The sequence below is a fragment of the Oncorhynchus keta genome, chromosome 24, assembly GCF_023373465.1.
Source record: "Oncorhynchus keta strain PuntledgeMale-10-30-2019 chromosome 24, Oket_V2, whole genome shotgun sequence".
NCBI classification, from domain to species: domain Eukaryota; kingdom Metazoa; phylum Chordata; class Actinopteri; order Salmoniformes; family Salmonidae; genus Oncorhynchus; species Oncorhynchus keta.
In genome coordinates this window covers 10,959,026-10,977,069 of record NC_068444.1, presented here as the reverse complement: position 1 = coordinate 10,977,069, position 18,044 = coordinate 10,959,026, and the positions used below count along the sequence as shown (strand labels likewise).

At 51.1% G+C, this 18,044-nt stretch overlaps 1 protein-coding gene across 1 annotated transcript in view; it reads right to left on the bottom strand.

Annotated features, from left to right (window-relative positions):
• The window catches only part of LOC118402616 (fatty acid desaturase 6-like), a 23,373-nt gene extending 6,671 nt beyond the window's left edge, over window positions 1-16,702 (bottom strand). The window contains exons 1-3 of the mRNA XM_052477671.1: window positions 15,508-16,702; window positions 6,399-6,565; window positions 6,109-6,289 (exon numbers count right to left, since the gene is read on the bottom strand). Of these exons, the coding sequence (XP_052333631.1) occupies window positions 6,109-6,289; window positions 6,399-6,565; window positions 15,508-15,850 (691 nt within the window). The 5' untranslated portion in view covers window positions 15,851-16,702. The remainder of the gene's footprint in view (window positions 1-6,108; window positions 6,290-6,398; window positions 6,566-15,507) is intronic.
• Between the last annotated feature and the right edge of the window lie 1,342 nt (window positions 16,703-18,044).

The following is an 18,044-nucleotide window of genomic DNA, read 5'->3' as shown; positions in this document are numbered from 1 at the left end:
ACAGAGACCAGAGACAGGGACCAGAGACCAGAAACCAAAGACCAGAGACCAGAGACAGGGACCAGAGACAGAGACCAGAGACCAGAGACCAGAAACCAAAGACCAGAGACCAGAGACAGGGACCAGAGACAGAGACCAGAGACCAGAGACCAGAGACCAGAGACCAGAGACCAGAGACCAGAGACCAGAGACCAGAGACCAGAGACAGGGACCAGAGACAGGGACCAGAGACCAGAGACCAGAGACAGGGACCAGAGACAGGGACCAGAGACCAGAGACCAGAGACCAGAGACCAGAGACCAGAGACCAGAGACCAGAGACCAGAGACCAGAGACCAGAGACCAGAGACAAGAGACCAGAGACAGGGACCAGAGACAGAGACCAGAAACCAAAGACCAGAGACCAGAGACAGGGACCAGAGACAGGGACCAGAGACAGAGACCAGAAACCAAAGACCAGAGACCAGAGACAGGGACCAGAGACCAGAGACCAGAGACCAGAGACCAGAGACCAGAGACCAGAGACCAGAGACCAGAGACAGAGACCAGAAACCAAAGACCAGAGACCAGAGACAGGGACCAGAGACAGAGACCAGAGACCAGAGACCAGAGACCAGAGACCAGAGACCAGAGACCAGAGACCAGAGACCAGAGACAGGGACCAGAGACAGGGACCAGAGGACAGGGACCAGAGACCAGAGACCAGAGACCAGAGACCAGAGACCAGAGACCAGAGACCAGAGACCAGAGACCAGAGACCAGAGACCAGAGACAGAGACAGAGACAGGGACCAGAGGACAGGGACCAAAGACCAGAGACAGGGACCAGAGACCAGAGACAGAGACCAGAGACCAGAGACAGGGACCAGAGACCAGAGACCAGAGACCAGAGACCAGAGACCAGAGACAGGGACCAGAGACCAGAGACCAGAGACCAGAGACCAGAGACCAGAGACAGGGACCAGAGACCAGAGACAAAGACCAGAGACAGGGAACAGAGACCAGAGACAGAGACCAGAGACCAGAGACCAGAGACCAGAGACCAGAGACCAGAGACCAGAGACCAGAGACCAGAGACCAGAGACCAGAGACCAGAGACAGGGACCAGAGACAGGGACCAGAGACCAGAGACAGGGACCAGAGACCAGAGACCAGAGACCAGAGACCAGAGACCAGGGACCAGAGACAGAGACCAGAGACCAGAGACAGAGACCAGAGACCAGAGACCAGGGACCAGAGACAGAGACCAAAGACCAGAGACCAGAGACAGGGACCAGAGACAGGGACCAGAGACAGAGACCAGAGACCAGAGACCAGAGACCAGAGACAGGGACCAGAGACCAGAGACCAGAGACCAGAGACCAGAGACCAGAGACCAGAGACAGAGACCAGAGACCAAAGACCAGAGACCAGAGACAGGGACCAGAGACAGGGACCAGAGACCAGAGACCAGAGACCAGAGACCAGAGACCAGAGACCAGAGACCAGAGACCAGAGACCAGAGACAGGGACCAGAGACAGGGACCAGAGGACAGAGACCAGAGACCAGAGACCAGAGACCAGAGACCAGAGACCAGAGACCAGAGACCAGAGACAGAGACCAGAGACCAGAGACCAGAGACCAGAGACAGAGACAGAGACAGGGACCAGAGACCAGAGACCAGAGACCAGAGACAGGGACCAGAGACCAGAGACAGAGACCAGAGACCAGAGACAGAGACCAGAGACCAGAGACCAGAGACCAGAGACCAGAGACAGGGACCAGAGACAGGGACCAGAGACAGGGACCAAAGACCAGAGACAGGGACCAGAGACCAGAGACAGAGACCAGAGACAGGGACCAGAGACCAGAGACAGGGACCAGAGACCAGAGACCAGAGACCAGAGACCAGAGACCAGAGACCAGAGACCAGAGACAGGGACCATAGACCAGAGACAGGGACCAGAGACCAGAAACAGGGACCAGAGACCAGAGGACAGAGACCAGAGACAGAGACCAGAGACCAGAGACAGAGACCAGAGACCAGAGACCAGAGACCAGAGACCAGAGACCAGAGACAGAGACCAGAGACCAGAGACCAGAGACCAGAGACAGGGACCATAGACCAGAGACAGGGACCAGAGATCAGAAACAGGGACCAGAGACCAGAGGACAGAGACCAGAGACAGAGACCAGAGACCAGAGACCAGAGACAGAGACCAGAGACCAGAGACCAGAGACCAGAGACCAGAGACCAGAGACTAGAGACAGAGACCAGAGACAGAGACAGGGACCAGAGACCAGAGACCAGAGACCAGAGACCAGAGACCAGAGACCAGAGACCAGAGACCAGAGACCAGAGACAGAGACAGAGACAGAGACAGAGACAGAGACAGAGACAGGGACCAGAGACCAGAGACCAGAGACCAGAGACCAGAGACCAGAGACAGAGACCAGACAGACAGAGACAGAGACAGGGACCAGAGACCAGAGACAGAGGCCAGAGACCAGAGACCAGAGACCAGAGACCAGAGACCAGAGACCAGAGACCAGAGACCAGAGACAGAGACAGAGACCAGGACAGACAGAGACCAGAGACCAGAGACCAGAGACCAGAGACCAGAGACAGAGACAGAGACCAGAGACCAGAGACAGAGACCAGAGACCAGAGACCAGAGACAGGGACCAGAGACCAGAGACCAGAGACCAGAGACCAGAGACCAGAGACAGGGACCAGACCAGAGACCAGAGACCAGAGACCAGAGACCAGAGACCAGAGACCAGAGACCAGAGACCAGAGACAGAGACCAGAGACAGAGACAGGGACCAGAGACCAGAGACCAGAGACCAGAGACCAGAGACCAGAGACCAGAGACCAGAGACCAGAGACAGAGACAGACCAGAGACCAGAGACCAGAGACCAGAGACCAGAGACCAGAGACCAGAAACAGGGACCAGAGACCAGAGACAGAGACCAGAGACAGAGACCAGAGACCAGAGACCAGAGACCAGAGACCAGAGACCAGAGACAGAGACCAGAGACAGAGACAGAGAACAGAGACCAGAGACCAGAGACAGGGACCAGAGACCAGAGACAGGGACCAGAGACCAGAAACAGGGACCAGAGACCAGAGACCAGAGACAGGGACCAGAGACCAGAGACCAGAGACAGAGACCAGAGACCAGAGACAGAGACCAGAGACCAGAGACAGAGACCAGAGACCAGAGACCAGAGACCAGAGACCAGAGACAGAGACCAGAGACCAGAGACCAGAGACCAGAGACAGGGACCAGAGACCAGAGACCAGAGACAAGAGACAGGGACCAGAAACAGGGACCAGAGACCAGAGACCAGAGACAGGGACCAGAGACCAGAGACCAGAGACAGGGACCATAGACCAGAGACAGAGACCAGAGACAGATACAGGGACCAGAGACCAGAGACCAGAGACCAGAGACCAGAGACCAGAGACCAGAGACCAGAGACCAGAGACCAGAGACAGGGACCAGAGACCAGAGACCAGAGACCAGAGACCAGAGACCAGAGACCAGAGACCAGAGACCAGAGACCAGAGACCAGAGACCAGAGACCAGAGACCAGAGACAGGGACCAGAGACCAGAGACCAGAGACCAGAGACCAGAGACCAGAGACCAGAGACCAGAGACCAGAGACCAGAGACCAGAGACCAGAGACCAGAGACAGAGACCAGAGACCAGAGACCAGAGACCAGAGACAGAGACCAGAGACCAGAGACCAGAGACCAGAGACCAGAGACCAGAGACCAGAGACCAGAGACCAGAGACCAGAGACAGAGACCAGAGACCAGAGACCAGAGACCAGAGACCAGAGACAGAGACAGAGACAGGGACCAGAGACCAGAGACCAGAGACCAGAGACCAGAGACCAGAGACCAGAGACCAGAGACAGAGACCAGAGACCAGAGACAGAGACAGAGACCAGAGACAGAGACCAGAGACCAGAGACCAGAGACAGAGACAGAGACCAGAGACCAGAGACCAGAGACCAGAGACCAGAGACCAGAGACCAGAGACCAGAGACCAGAGACCAGAGACCAGAGACCAGAGACCAGAGACCAGAGACCAGAGACCAGAGACCAGAGACCAGAGACCAGAGACCAGAGACCAGAGACCAGAGACCAGGGACCAGAGACAGAGACCAGAGACCAGAGACCAGAGACCAGAGACCAGAGACCAGAGACCAGAGACCAGAGACAGAGACCAGAGACCAGAGACCAGAGACCAGAGACCAGAGACCAGAGACCAGAGACCAGAGACCAGAGACCAGAGACCAGAGACCAGAGACCAGAGACCAGAGACCAGAGACAGAGACCAGAGACCAGAGACCAGAGACCAGAGACCAGAGACAGAGACCAGAGACCAGAGACCAGAGACCAGAGACCAGAGACCAGAGACCAGAGACCAGAGACAGAGACCAGAGACCAGAGACCAGAGACCAGAGACCAGAGACCAGAGACCAGAGACCAGAGACCAGAGACAGAGACCAGAGACCAGAGACCAGAGACCAGAGACCAGAGACAGAGACCAGAGACCAGAGACAGAGACCAGAGACCAGAGACCAGAGACAGAGACCAGAGACCAGAGACCAGAGACCAGAGACCAGAGACCAGAGACCAGAGACCAGAGACCAGAGACCAGAGACCAGAGACCAGAGACCAGAGACAGAGACCAGAGACCAGAGACCAGAGACCAGAGACCAGAGACCAGAGACCAGAGACCAGAGACCAGAGACCAGAGACCAGAGACCAGAGACCAGAGACCAGAGACCAGAGACCAGAGACCAGAGACCAGACCAGAGACCAGAGACCAGAGACCAGAGACCAGAGACCAGAGACCAGAGACTAGAGACCAGAGACCAGAGACCAGAGACCAGAGACCAGAGACCAGAGACCAGAGACCAGAGACCAGAGACCAGAGACCAGAGACCAGAGACCAGAGACCAGAGACCAGAGACCAGAGACAGAGACCAGAGACCAGAGACCAGAGACCAGAGACCAGGGACCAGAGACCAGAGACAGAGACCAGAGACCAGAGACCAGAGACAGAGACAGATACAGGGACCAGAGACCAGAGACAGAGACAGAGACCAGAGACCAGAGACCAGAGACCAGAGACCAGAGACCAGGACCAGAGACCAGAGACCAGAGACAGGGACCAGAGACCAGAGACCAGAGACCAGAGACCAGAGACCAGAGACCAGAGACCAGAGACCAGAGACCAGAGACCAGAGACCAGAGACCAGGGACCAGAGACCAGAAACCAGAGACCAGAGACCAGAGACCAGAGATGGGACCAGAGACCAGAGACCAGAGACCAGAGACCAGAGACCAGAGACCAGAGACCAGAGACCAGTAACCAAAGACCAGAGACCAGAGACCAGAGACCAGAGACCAGAGACAGGGACCAGAGACCAGAGACCAGAGACCAGAGACCAGAGACAGAGACCAGAGACCAGAGACCAGAGACCAGAGACCAGAGACCAGAGACCAGAGACCAGAGACCAGAGACCAGAGACAGAGACAGAGAACAGAGACCAGAGACAGAGACCAGAGACCAGAGACCAGAGACCAGAGACCAGAGACCAGAGACCAGAGACCAGAGACCAGAGACCAGAGACCAGAGACTAGAGACAGAGACCAGAGACCAGAGACCAGAGACCAGAGACAGAGACCAGAGACCAGAGACCAGAGACCAGAGACCAGGGACCAGAGACCAGAGACCAGAGACCAGAGACCAGAGACCAGAGACCAGAGACCAGGGACCAGAGACCAGAGACCAGAGACCAGAGACCAGAGACCAGAGACCAGAGACCAGAGACCAGAGACCAGAGACCAGAGACAGAGACCAGAGACCAGAGACCAGAGACAGAGACAGTTCCACCATCACAACCTGGAGTGAAAATATCAATGTAAATAAGAAGGGGCCTAAACAATAATGTTATTGTCAGCCTTTTGAAACATGATTCTCTTAACACAGGTATCAACATGTTCCTGTTTCAAAACAACCTAACAGCAGAGCATTATGTATCTTACACAGCGCACGTGTAGACGCTACACCTGGAAACACACACACACCCTGTCTTTGTCTCACCTAGTGCCACCAGAGGTGTGATAATGGGTATAGCCAGGGGTGCGATGAACAGGTAGACGCTCCGGGGTAGACAGGGTATCTTCCAGGTGCTGGAGTCACCCAGGCCGATCACGTTGGTGTGGGCATGATGCATCTTAATGTGGCCTGTTACACCTGCCCTTGCTGTGAACGACCCACACACCTGGACAGACAGATGGCTGAATTACTAGCTGAAAATACAGCAATTATACCATGTATCTGGTGACATTAGATCACAGATCCCCCCCACCCCCCCGACCACCCCCTCTTACCTCTATGAAGAACACAGCCCAGAACTCGGCCCAGGCGGGGGACTCGCTCAGCGATCCGTGGCTGGCCAGGTGGGTTCCCTTAATGGAAATGACAGCATGGGACACCCCCATCAGCACCATGCCCAGGACAAACACCAGGAACTGGGATGAGCCCAGCAGCAGAAAGGCTGGAGGAGAAACAAAGAAAGGGAGATGAGTAGAGGAGATAAGGAGAGAGGGATATGGGGAAGGAGAGGTGTAGTTGAGGAGATAAGGAGAGAGGGATATGGGGAAGGAGAGGTGTAGTTGAGGAGATAAGGAGAGAGGGATATGGGGAAGGAGAGGTGTAGTTGAGGGAGAGAGGGGTATGGGGAAGGAGAGGTGGAGTTGAGGAGAGAGGGGTATAGGGAAGGAGTGATGTAGTTGAGGAGAGAGGGGTATGGGGAAGGAGAGATGTAGTTGAGGAGATAGGGAGAGATGTAGTTGAGGAGAGACGGATATGGGGAAGGAGAGGTGTAGTTGAGGAGAGAGGGGTATGGGGAAGGAGAGGTGTAGTTGAGGAGAGAGGGGTATGGGGAAGGAGAGGTGTAGTTGAGGAGATAAGGAGAGAGGGATATGGGGAAGGAGAGGTGTAGTTGAGGAGATAAGGAGAGAAGGATATGGGGAAGGAGAGGTGTAGTTGAGGAGAGAGGGGTATGGGGAAGGAGAGATGTAGTTGATAGTATGGGGAAGGAGAGGTGTAGTTGAGGAGAGAGGGGTATGGGGAAGGAGAGATGTAGTTGAGGAGATAAGGAGAGATGGAGAGGTGTAGTTGAGGAGAGAGGGGTATGGGGAAGGAGAGGTGTAGTTGAGGAGATAAGGAGAGATGGATATGGGGAAGGAGAGATGTCGTTGAGGAGATAAGGAGAGAAGGATATGGGGAGGTGTAGTTGAGGAGAGAGGGGTATGGGGAAGGAGAGATGTAGTTGAGGAGATAAGGAGAGATGGAGAGGTGTAGTTGAGGAGAGATGGGTATGGGGAAGGAGAGGTGTAGTTGAGGAGATAAGGAGAGAGGGATATGGGGAAGGAGAGGTGTCGTTGAGGAGATAAGGAGAGAAGGATATGGGGAGGTGTAGTTGAGGAGAGAGGGGTATGGGGAAGGAGAGGTGTAGTTGAGGAGAGAGGGGTATGGGGAAGGAGAGGTGTACGTTGAGGAGAGAGGGGTATGGGGAAGGATAGGTGTAGTTGAGGAGATAAGGAGAGATGGAGAGGTGTAGTTGAGGGATGGGGATAGGGTAGTTGAGAGATAGGGGAAAGGAGAGAGAGAGGGTATGGGGTTGAGAGAGGGTATGGGGAAGGAGAGGTGTACGTTGAGGAGAGAGGGGTATGGGGAAGGAGAGGTGTACGTTGAGGAGAGAGGGGTATGGGGAAGGATAGGTGTAGTTGAGGAGATAAGGAGAGATGGAGAGGTGTAGTTGAGGAGGAGATAAGGAGAGAGAGGGATATGGGGAAGGAGAGATGTAGTTGAGGAGATAGGGGTATGGGGAAGGAGAGGTGTAGTTGAGGAGAGAGAGGGTATGGGGAAGGAGAGGTGTAGTTGAGGAGATAAGGAGAGAGGGATATGGGGAAGGAGAGATGTAGTTGAGAGTAGTTGGGGAGGAGATAAGGAGAGAGGGGTATGGGGAAGGAGAGGTGTAGTTGAGGAGATAAGGAGAGAGGGATATGGGGAAGGAGAGATGTAGTTGAGGAGATAAGGAGAGAGGGATATGGGGAAGGAGAGGTGTAGTTGAGGAGAGAGGGGTATGGGGAAGGAGAGGTGTAGTTGAGGAGATAAGGAGAGAGGGGTATGGGGAAGGAGAGGTGTAGTTGAGGAGAGAGGGGTATGGGGAAGGAGAGGTGTAGTTGAGGAGATAAGGAGAGAGGGATATGGGGAAGGAGAGGTGTAGTTGAGGAGATAAGGAGAGAGGGATATGGGGAAGGAGAGGTGTAGTTGAGGAGATAAGGAGAGAGGGATATGGGGAAGGAGAGGTGTAGTTGAGGAGATAAGGAGAGAGGGGTATGGGGAAGGAGAGGTGTAGTTGAGGAGATAAGGAGAGAGGGGTATGGGGAAGGAGAGGTGTAGTTGAGGAGATAAGGAGATAGGGATATGGGGAAGGAGAGGTGTAGTTGAGGAGATAAGGAGAGAGGGATATGGGGAAGGAGAGGTGTAGTTGAGGAGATAAGGAGAGAGGGATATGGGGAAGGAGAGGTGTAGTTGAGGAGATAAGGAGAGAGGGGTATGGGGAAGGAGAGGTGTAGTTGAGGAGATAAGGAGAGAGGGGTATGGGGAAGGAGAGGTGTAGTTGAGGAGATAAGGAGAGAGGGATATGGGGAAGGAGAGGTGTACGAAGTTGAGTAGTGATATGGAGAAGGAGAGATGAAATTGAGGGGCGGCAGGGTAGCCTAGTGGTTAGAGCGTAACCAGAAGGTTGCGAGTTCAAACCCCCGAGCTGACAAGGTACAAATATGCCGTTCTACCCCTGAACAGGCAGTTAACCCACTGTTCCTAGGCCGTCATTGAAAATAAGAATTTGTTCTTAACTGACTTGCCTGGTTAAATAAAGGAGAGGAGAGAGGGATATGGGGAAGGAGAGATGTAGTTGAGGAGTTAAGGAGAGATGTAGTTGAGGAGTTAATGAGAGATGTAGTTGAGGAGTTAATGAGAGATGTAGTTGAGGAGTTAAGGAGAGAAGGATATCGGTAAGGAGAGGTGTAGTTGAGGAGAGAGGGGTATGTGGAAGGAGAGATGTAGTTGAGGAGTTAAGGAGAGTGTAACAGGTGTCGTCGTCGGATGAGGAATAATCGGACCAAAGTGCAGCGTGGTAATTGTTTGTGCTTTTTATTCAACCTGAACGCTATAACAAAATAACAAAGAGAGTAAACGAAACCGAAACAGTCCTGTCAGGTGCAGAAAACACTAAACAGAAAATAACTACCCACAAAACATAGGTGGGAAAAAGCTATGGTTCCCAATCAGAGACAACGATCGACAGCTGTCCCTGATAGAGAACCATACCCGGTCAAAACAAAGAAATACAAAACATAGAAAAAAGAACATAGAATGCCCACCCAAATCACACCCTGACCAAACCAAACCAAAATAGAGATATAAAAAGGTCAGGGCATGATAGAGTGAGGGATATGGGGAAGAAGTTGGGAGGAAATGGAGTCTAACAAAGGGTGGAAAGTTTACACGTTGTTGTGGATGCAAATATTCCACATTATGGAATGTAGAACAGGCAAACATCTAGCCGTTAGCGTTAGCCTGGTCCCAGATCTGTTTTTTCATGTCTTGCCAACTGCTATGATCATTGTCATGACAAACAGCTCTGTGACCAGGCTACATGAATAAGCATAAAAAAGATCTTCATTGGACCATTTTGCAACACAGTTCTACTCCATTCTACTCCTGCCATTTGAAACACAGCTTAGAGAACAGCTTCCCTGAACATTCTATTCTGCTATCAAGCACGTGGTATCCGTTTCTGGTCCTGACCCTTCTCCTCTGGGGGACCTTGTTTGGCCAGATGACTCAAATCTGGGATTACTTTACAGCCATAATCCTTCATGTTTTAGTATAGTGGATTTCTCACTTCCCTTCTCCCTGTGTATTTACAACACATTAAATTAATTGTTACACAAGATGTGGTAAACCTATACAAATATGTTTTACCTTTTATGACTATAAGGCGCCTGGTTTAACCAGACTAAATGTTACTCTCACTATTGAACCAATTGTCAACCTGGTTGACCAGGCTAAAACCCAGTGAGCAAAATCGTTTGAAAAGATGTCATTTCAACCAGTTTTGCGGTTGTTAGACAGATGTATCACGACTCAGGATATGACCCAGACAAAGACACAGGAGGCGGATTGTTCGGTTCTCGGGATATTTATTATAATAATGGACAGGCAAAGGGCAGGTCAAGGGCAGGCAGAGTCAATCAGGGACAGAACAGCAGGCAGGGTCAAGACAGGCAGAAAGGTCAGAACCAGGAAGACTGGAAAACTTGAGAACAGGAGAAACAAGCTGGTAAGACCTGACCAAACTGGCAAAAGGAGACACAGGGCTGTGAGACAGAGGTTTAATCCTAGACACGTGAAAAGTGGAATGTATACGGAGGGTGTGGGGCAATAGAAGGCGAACAGCAGTGGGACTAAGGATTTTAGAGAGAGGGGAAAGGGCTGATAAAGCAGGGGGGAAGTTTGGGGAACTCCATCCAGAGTGGAAAGCCATACCCTCTGTCCGAGACGATACCTGGAGGTGGTTTTGATAAGAGCGTACCGGGCTCTCTTCCAGGTACAGCGACAGCGGCAGACAAACATCTGGGCCGAGGGTATGCTGACTTCCTCCTCTTGCTCAGGAAAGAGCAGGGGCTGATATCCCAAGGAACTCTCTAAAGGCGAGAGACCAGTGGCCGAGCAGGGAAGGGTGTTGTGGACGTTTTCCACCCACACAAGTTGCTTGCTCCAGTTGATGGGATTGGGGGAGAGGAGGAAACAAAGAGCCGTCTCCAGTTCCTGATTGGCTCACTCCAACTGGCCGTTAGACTGGGGATGAAAACCGGATGACAGGCTGGCTGACGACCCGATGAGGGTGAAGAACGCCTTCCGGAATCGGGACGAGAACTGAGGACCGCGATCAGAGACCGGAAGTCCATGGATCTGGAAGACGTGCTGCATCATGAGCTGGGCCGTCTCCTTGTCTGAGGGTAACTTGGGAAGGGGAATGAAATGGGCGGCTTTGGAAAACCTATCCACCACCGAATGGATAATGGTGTTGCCATGTGACGGAAGAAGGTGAGGAACAGGGAGTGGTTGAATGAGGCCAGTGACGAAGCCCAGGGATATATGGGACCAAGGGTGGTGAGGAACAGGGAGTGGTTGAATGAGGCCAGTGACGAAGGCCAGGGATATATGGGACCAGGGGTGGTGAGGAACAGGGAGTGGTTGAATGAGCCAGAGCTTGCCGTGGAGTCTTATTCTGTGCAGACAGCGACGAATGTAGAGACGTCAGGAACCATGGTGGGCCACCAAAGACTTTGTCGGATGAAAGCCAGGGTCCGATGGGAACCAGGATGGCAGGTCAGTCTAGAGGAATGCACCCATTTCAGGACCAGGAGAAAGGGCAGAGTCTGGGACAAACATCTGGTTACAGACCAGGCTCTCTATACCCCAGATGACTGCAGCCGCTAGACAGGAGGTACGGTGGATGGTCTCGGGGTCAGACGGTGTGGCAACGGGCTATACAGACATGAGAGCGCGTCAGGCTTCACATTCTTGGACCCAGGGCGGTAGGAGATTTAATTTAATTTAACAACAAAGCCCATCAAGCGTTCCTTGAGTTGAGGCACTTAGGGGTGCAGAGATATTCCAGGTTCTTATGGTCAGTCCACACTAAGATTGGATGTTCCGGCCCCTCTAACCAGAGGCTCCACTCCTCCAACGCCATTCTGACCACGAGTAGTTCTCGATTTCCCACGTCATAGTTCCTCTCAGCGGCATTAAGACGATGGGAAGAGAAAGCGCAGGGATGCAGCTTTTGGTCCTGGGCAGAAAGCTGGGACTCGACCTTCAGCACAAACTGACGGGACAGGTCCGGATGAATTAAAATGGGAGCTGTGGTGAATCGATGCTTGAGGTCCGAGAACACCTGGTCAGCTGCTGGAGACCACGTGAACGGAACCTTGGGAGAGGTGAGTGCTCAGATAGGAGAAGCTGCTGTAACCCCAGATGAAATGGTGGTAAAAATGGGCAAACCTCAGGAAACGTTGCAGCTGCACTCTGGATGTGGGGTTGAGGCCAATATACCACCGCTTTCACCTTGTCAGAATCACATCTGATTATTTCCTGCAGCGATGACGTATCCTAGGAAGGAAATGGTGGAGCGATGGAAGTCACATTTATCTGCTTTAACAAAAAGCTGGTTCTCCAGGAGACGCTGAAGGACCTGTCGGACACGAAGGACATGCTCTTGAGCTGAACGGGATAAAACAAGGATGTCGTCAAGGGTTTTGTCCTTCTTCTGCACAAAGTGAAGGGGGAGGCAAATTGGCACAGTTGAAGTAGCTTCCGGGTACCTTTCTACCACCTTGCTAACCTCTACCACAAACTCCTCAAACTGAGGCAAACGGTGGATTATTGCTCCCACACCGCCATAGACCAGACGAGGGCCCTCCCGGACACCAGTATTATCAGGTACGCTATCTTTCAGCGAAAACAAAGAGGGCTGCAGCTCAAAGATGAGGGAGCATTGAGAGAGAAACGCCCGGCAGGTTCCCAGATCTCCAGCGTAGCGCTCCGGAGGAGGTAAGCGGGGTTCTCTGGGTGCCGGGGGAGGCTGGGGAGAAGCGCCGCTGGTAGCGGGGTTACTGAGAGTCTGGGGGTTTACCCAGGAGGCTTGTTGCCTAGTAGATCATCCGTGGAATTTGCTCAAGCAATGCAGTGAAAGCGTGGTCATCGCATCCTGCCAAGATCTTTCAATAAAGGTTTGAAGTAACTCCTCGTGTCTTCCAATCGCAGCTCCTTGGAAGGAGAAAGCGTTGCGGAGCTGGTCTGCTGGGTCAGTCATGGCCAGTTCATATTATCACGAGTCAGAATATGACCCAGACGCAGACACAGGAGGCGGATAGTTCGGTTCTCAGAATATTTATTATAACAAAGGGACATGCAAGGGGCTGGTCGAGGGCAGGCAGAGGTTCGTAATCCAAGACAGAGTCAATCAGGGACAGAACGGCAGGCAGGTCCAGGTTCAGGACAGGCAGAAAGGTTAGAATCAGGAAGACTAGAAAACAAGAACTGGAGAACTGGAGAAAAGGGGAAACACGCTGGTAAGACCTGATAAAACAAGTCAAACTGGCAACAGATAAACAGAAAACACAGATATAAATACACAGGGGATAATGGGGAAAATGGGGAAAATGGGGATAATGGGGATAAATGTGGAAAATGGGGATAATGGGGAAAATGGGAGACACATGTTGGGGGGGTGGAGACAAGCACCAGACAGGTGTTTCAGGTCAAGCTGTGACCTGGTGTCTTACCTGGTGAACTGAATGTGATAAAACTATGTTTACCTTTAGTATATCATAATGCCATTTAGCAGACACTTTTATCCAAAGCGACTTACAGTCATGCGTGCATACGTGGACGCAGCAGCAATCGAACCCACAATCCTGGCATTGCAAGCGCCACGCTCTACCAACTGAGCCAGAGAGGAACACTATAAAGTCTGTGAGACGGGTGTATGTATTGCGATGTGCAGATAGATGTCTTACCTTGGGATAGGATAAAGGTGTATGAAGTGTGTGAGACAGGTGTATGAAGTGTGTGAGACAGGTGTATGAAGTGTGTGAGACAGGTGTATGAAGTGTGTGAGACAGGTGTATGAAGTGTGTGAGACAGGTGTATGAAGTGTGTGATACAGGTGTATGAAGTGTGTGAGACAGGTGTATGAAGTGTGTGATACAGGTGTATGAAGTGTGTGAGACAGGTGTATGAAGTGTGTGAGACATGTGTATGAAGTGTGTGAGACAGGTGTATGAAGTGTGTGAGACAGTTGTATGAAGTGTGTGAGACAGGTGTATGAAGTGTGTGAGACAGGTGTATGAAGTGTGTGAGACAGGTGTATGAAGTGTGTGAGACAGGTGTATAAAGTGTGTAAGACAGGTAGGTGTATGAAGTGTGTGAGACAGGTGTATGAAGTGTGTGATACAGGTGTATGAAGTGTGTGAGACAGGTGTATGAAGTGTGTGAGACAGGTGTATGAAGTGTGTGATACAGGTGTATGAAGTGTGTGAGACAGGTGTATGAAGTGTGTGAGACAGGTGTTTGAAGTGTGTGAGACAGGTGTATGAAGTGTGTGAGACAGGTGTATGAAGTGTGTGAGACAGGTGTATGAAGTGTGTGAGACATGTGTATGAAGTGTGTGATACAGGTGTATGAAGTGTGTGAGACAGGTGTATGAAGTGTGTGAGACAGGTGTATAAAGTATGTGATACAGGTGTATGAAGTGTGTGAGACAGGTGTATGAAGTGTGCGAGGCAGGTGTATGAAGTGTGTGAGACAGGTGTATGAAGTGTGTGAGACAGGTGTATGAAGTGTGTGAGACAGGTGTATGAAGTGTGTGAGACAGGTGTATGAAGTGAGACAGGTGTATGAGTGTGTGATACATGTGATACAGGTTTATGAAGTGTGTGAGACAGGTGTATGAAGTGTGTGAGACAGGTGTATGAATGCGAGACATGTGTATGAAGTGTGTGAGACAGGTGTATGAAGTGTGTGAGACAGGTGTATGAAGTGTGTGAGACAGGTGTATGAAGTGTGTGAGACAGGTGTATGAAGTGTGTGAGACAGGTGTATGAAGTGTGTGAGACAGGTGTATGAAGTGTGTGAGACAGGTGTATGAAGTGTGTGAGACAGGTGTATGAAGTGTGTGAGACAGGTGTATGAAGTGTGTGAGACAGGTGTATGAAGTGTGTGATACAGGTGTATGAAGTGTGTGAGACAGGTGTATGAAGTGTGTGAGACAGGTGTATGAAGTGTGTGAGACAGGTGTATGAAGTGTGTGAGACAGGTGTATGAAGTGTGTGAGACAGGTGTATGAAGTGTGTGAGACAGGTGTATGAAGTGTGTGAGACAGGTGTATGAAGTGTGTGAGACAGGTGTATGAAGTGTGTGAGACAGGTGTATGAAGTGTGTGAGACAGGTGTATGAAGTGTGTGAGACAGGTGTATGAAGTGTGTGAGACAGGTGTATGAAGTGTGTGATACAGGTGTATGAAGTGTGTGAGACAGGTGTATGAAGTGTGTGAGACAGGTGTATGAAGTGTGTGAGACAGGTGTATGAAGTGTGTGAGACAGGTGTATGAAGTGTGAGATAGGTGTATGAAGTGTGTGAGACAGGTGTATGAAGTGTGTGAGACAGGTGTATGAAGTGTGTGAGACAGGTGTATGAAGTGTGTGAGACAGGTGTATGAAGTGTGTGAGACAGGTGTATGAAGTGTGTGAGACAGGTGTATGAAGTGTGTGAGACAGGTGTATGAAGTGTGCGAGACAGGTGTATGAAGTGTGTGAGACAGGTGTATGAAGTGTGTGAGACAGGTGTATGGATTACCTGGAGGTAACAGGAGAAAGGCCAGGACCAGGATAGTGATGTCGATACCTCGCCTCTCCCACCAGCTACTCTCCTTCACTGTCTTCTGAACCAAACGGGTCAGCTCCATCATCAGGGACTCTTTCTCCGTCCCCTTTCCCCCTTCGTTCATCATCTCTACATTCTCCTTCCTCCTCTCCTTAACCCCGGTCTCTCCATTCTCTTTCCCAGTGTCCATATCGTGTTTGGAGTTAACAGTGTTAATTTGGAATAAGGCCTCTCGACCCTCCCAGGGTTTAGCATCCACCTCTCCTCCTCCTCCAGCCCTCTGTTCTTCCCTCCATTCCTCCGGTACATTCTGCATTTCAGTTCCCTTTGCGCCTCCCTCCTGACCAACAACAAAGTACGGTAAAAGAGACAGTGCTCGGTGTGTGCAGCGGCCGTATGGACGGACTCATCGGCAGCGGCCAGACTCTGAGGATAGTAGCCTGGACATTGTGTCCTGAACACAAAGGCTCCGGACTGAAGTAAACATGACAGGAAGTCTCTTCTGAGAAGTTCAGCTCCTTTACAACCACTCCGACGGTTCTCACCTTCCTTTTCTCCTTCTAATACAAGCTGCGGTGTGTACTCCCCTCCTGCCCTTCTCTTCCCCTTCTCCTCCTCTCCTCCTCCACTTCTCTCCTCTTCCTCTCCTCTTCCCCACTTCGCCTCTTCTCCTCCTCTCTTCCTCTGCTCCTCTTCTCCTCCTCTCCTCCTCCACTTCTCTCCTCTTCCTCTCCTCTTTCCCACTTCGCCTCTTCTCCTCCTCTCCTCCTCTGCTCCTCTTCTCCTCCTCTTCTTCTCCTCTACTCTTCCTCAACACGCTGTGTACTTCTCTCTTTCCCTGTCCTCCTCTTCTTCTCTGTTCTCTCTCTCTCTCCTTTCTCTCCTCTCCACCTCTGTGTTCTCTCTCCTTTCTGTCTTCTCCTCTCTCCTTGTCAGGTTGTTCCCGTAGTGCAGTCCCTGTTTAATACAGCAGCAGCTCTGGGGACGTCCTGTGGCTTCGATGGGTGTGAGCTAAGTGTGCCGGGGCAAGTTCCAGTGTCACACACCACACACAAAGCCATGAATACTGCACGGACACACACGACTCTATACCCTCCAGAAATGATTCTGCTGCTTATTCCCTCTCTTCACCGAAGCTCCTCGTGCATACTGCAGGTCCCTCCCCTGCAGTCCTCGTTGTCCCTCCCCTGCAGTCCTCGTTTCCCCTCCCCCTCCTTTCTTTCCTCCCTCTCTCATCCCTGTTGTAACCTTGGCAGAGGGCCTGGGAAAAGGAGGAGGACGGGGAGTGGGGGAAAGGGGGGCTAAGTCAGGAGGAGAAGATTAGCAGTGACTGTTTAGTGCTCACTGTGTAGAGAGAGAGAGGGAGAGAGAGAGAGAGAGAGAGAGAGAGAGAGAGAGAGAGAGAGAGAGAGAGAGAGAGAGAGAGAGAGAGACAGGGATGAGTAAATGAGTGTTTTAATGGGCTGTTGGCCAGTGTTCTTTGCTGGACAGGTACAGTGTTGGCTGCAGTGCTCTTAATGATTTAAGGGAATAGGATCTCTGGTGGGATCCTGAGTGAACTGGACTACCACTAAAACTGCTTTAGCAGAGTGCAGGGTTGTGTTCAGTTGAGCTCACTGGGCAACATGTTTCGCAATAGAAAACGAAAATAATAGTTCTCACCATTTAAAAACATATTTTCTCTCTAATTGAACACGGCCCAGGGGACATCAGAGCACTAGGCTAATCAGACCTTCCTTCTACATCAACTCTGTCTTGTTCTAATCAGAACAGGAGCTGTCAGTCATGTTATTACACTGTAACACTGGTGACAGAAACAGTAGGAAGACCTACCCAGCGCAATCATCTTTGTAATTATATATATATATATATATATATATGCCATTTAGCAGACGCTTTTATCCAAAGCGACTTACAGTCATGTGTGCATACATTCTACGTATGGGTGGTCCCGGGAATCGAACCCACTACCCTGGCGTTACAAGCACCATGCTCTACATGACCAGGATATTAACAATCAGCGGCAAAAAAAGTTACTTCATTAATTGTAATAAACATTTTTAATAACTGTTGTGGGTGAGAGTACATCCAAACATGACTTATGTTGTATTCCAAAGATTGTGGTCCTTCTGTAGCTCAGTTGGTAGAGCATGGCGCTTGTAACGCCAGGGTAGTGGGTTCGATCCCCGGGACCACCCATACGTAGAATGTATGCACACATGACTGTAAGTCGCTTTGGATAAAAGCGTCTGCTAAATGGCATATATTATTGTATCCACACATCTTGGACTTGCAGTAGTGAGTGCATACATAACCATTGAAGTTACATACAAAACACATTCAATTCAAATTGTATTTGGCACAAGCGCCGAATACAACAGGTGTAGTTCACCTTTACAGTGAAATGCTTACTTTACAAGCCCTTAACCAGCAATGCAGTTCAAGAAATAGAGTTAAGAAAATATTTACTAAATAAACTAAAGTAAAAATATATATATAAAATATATAAA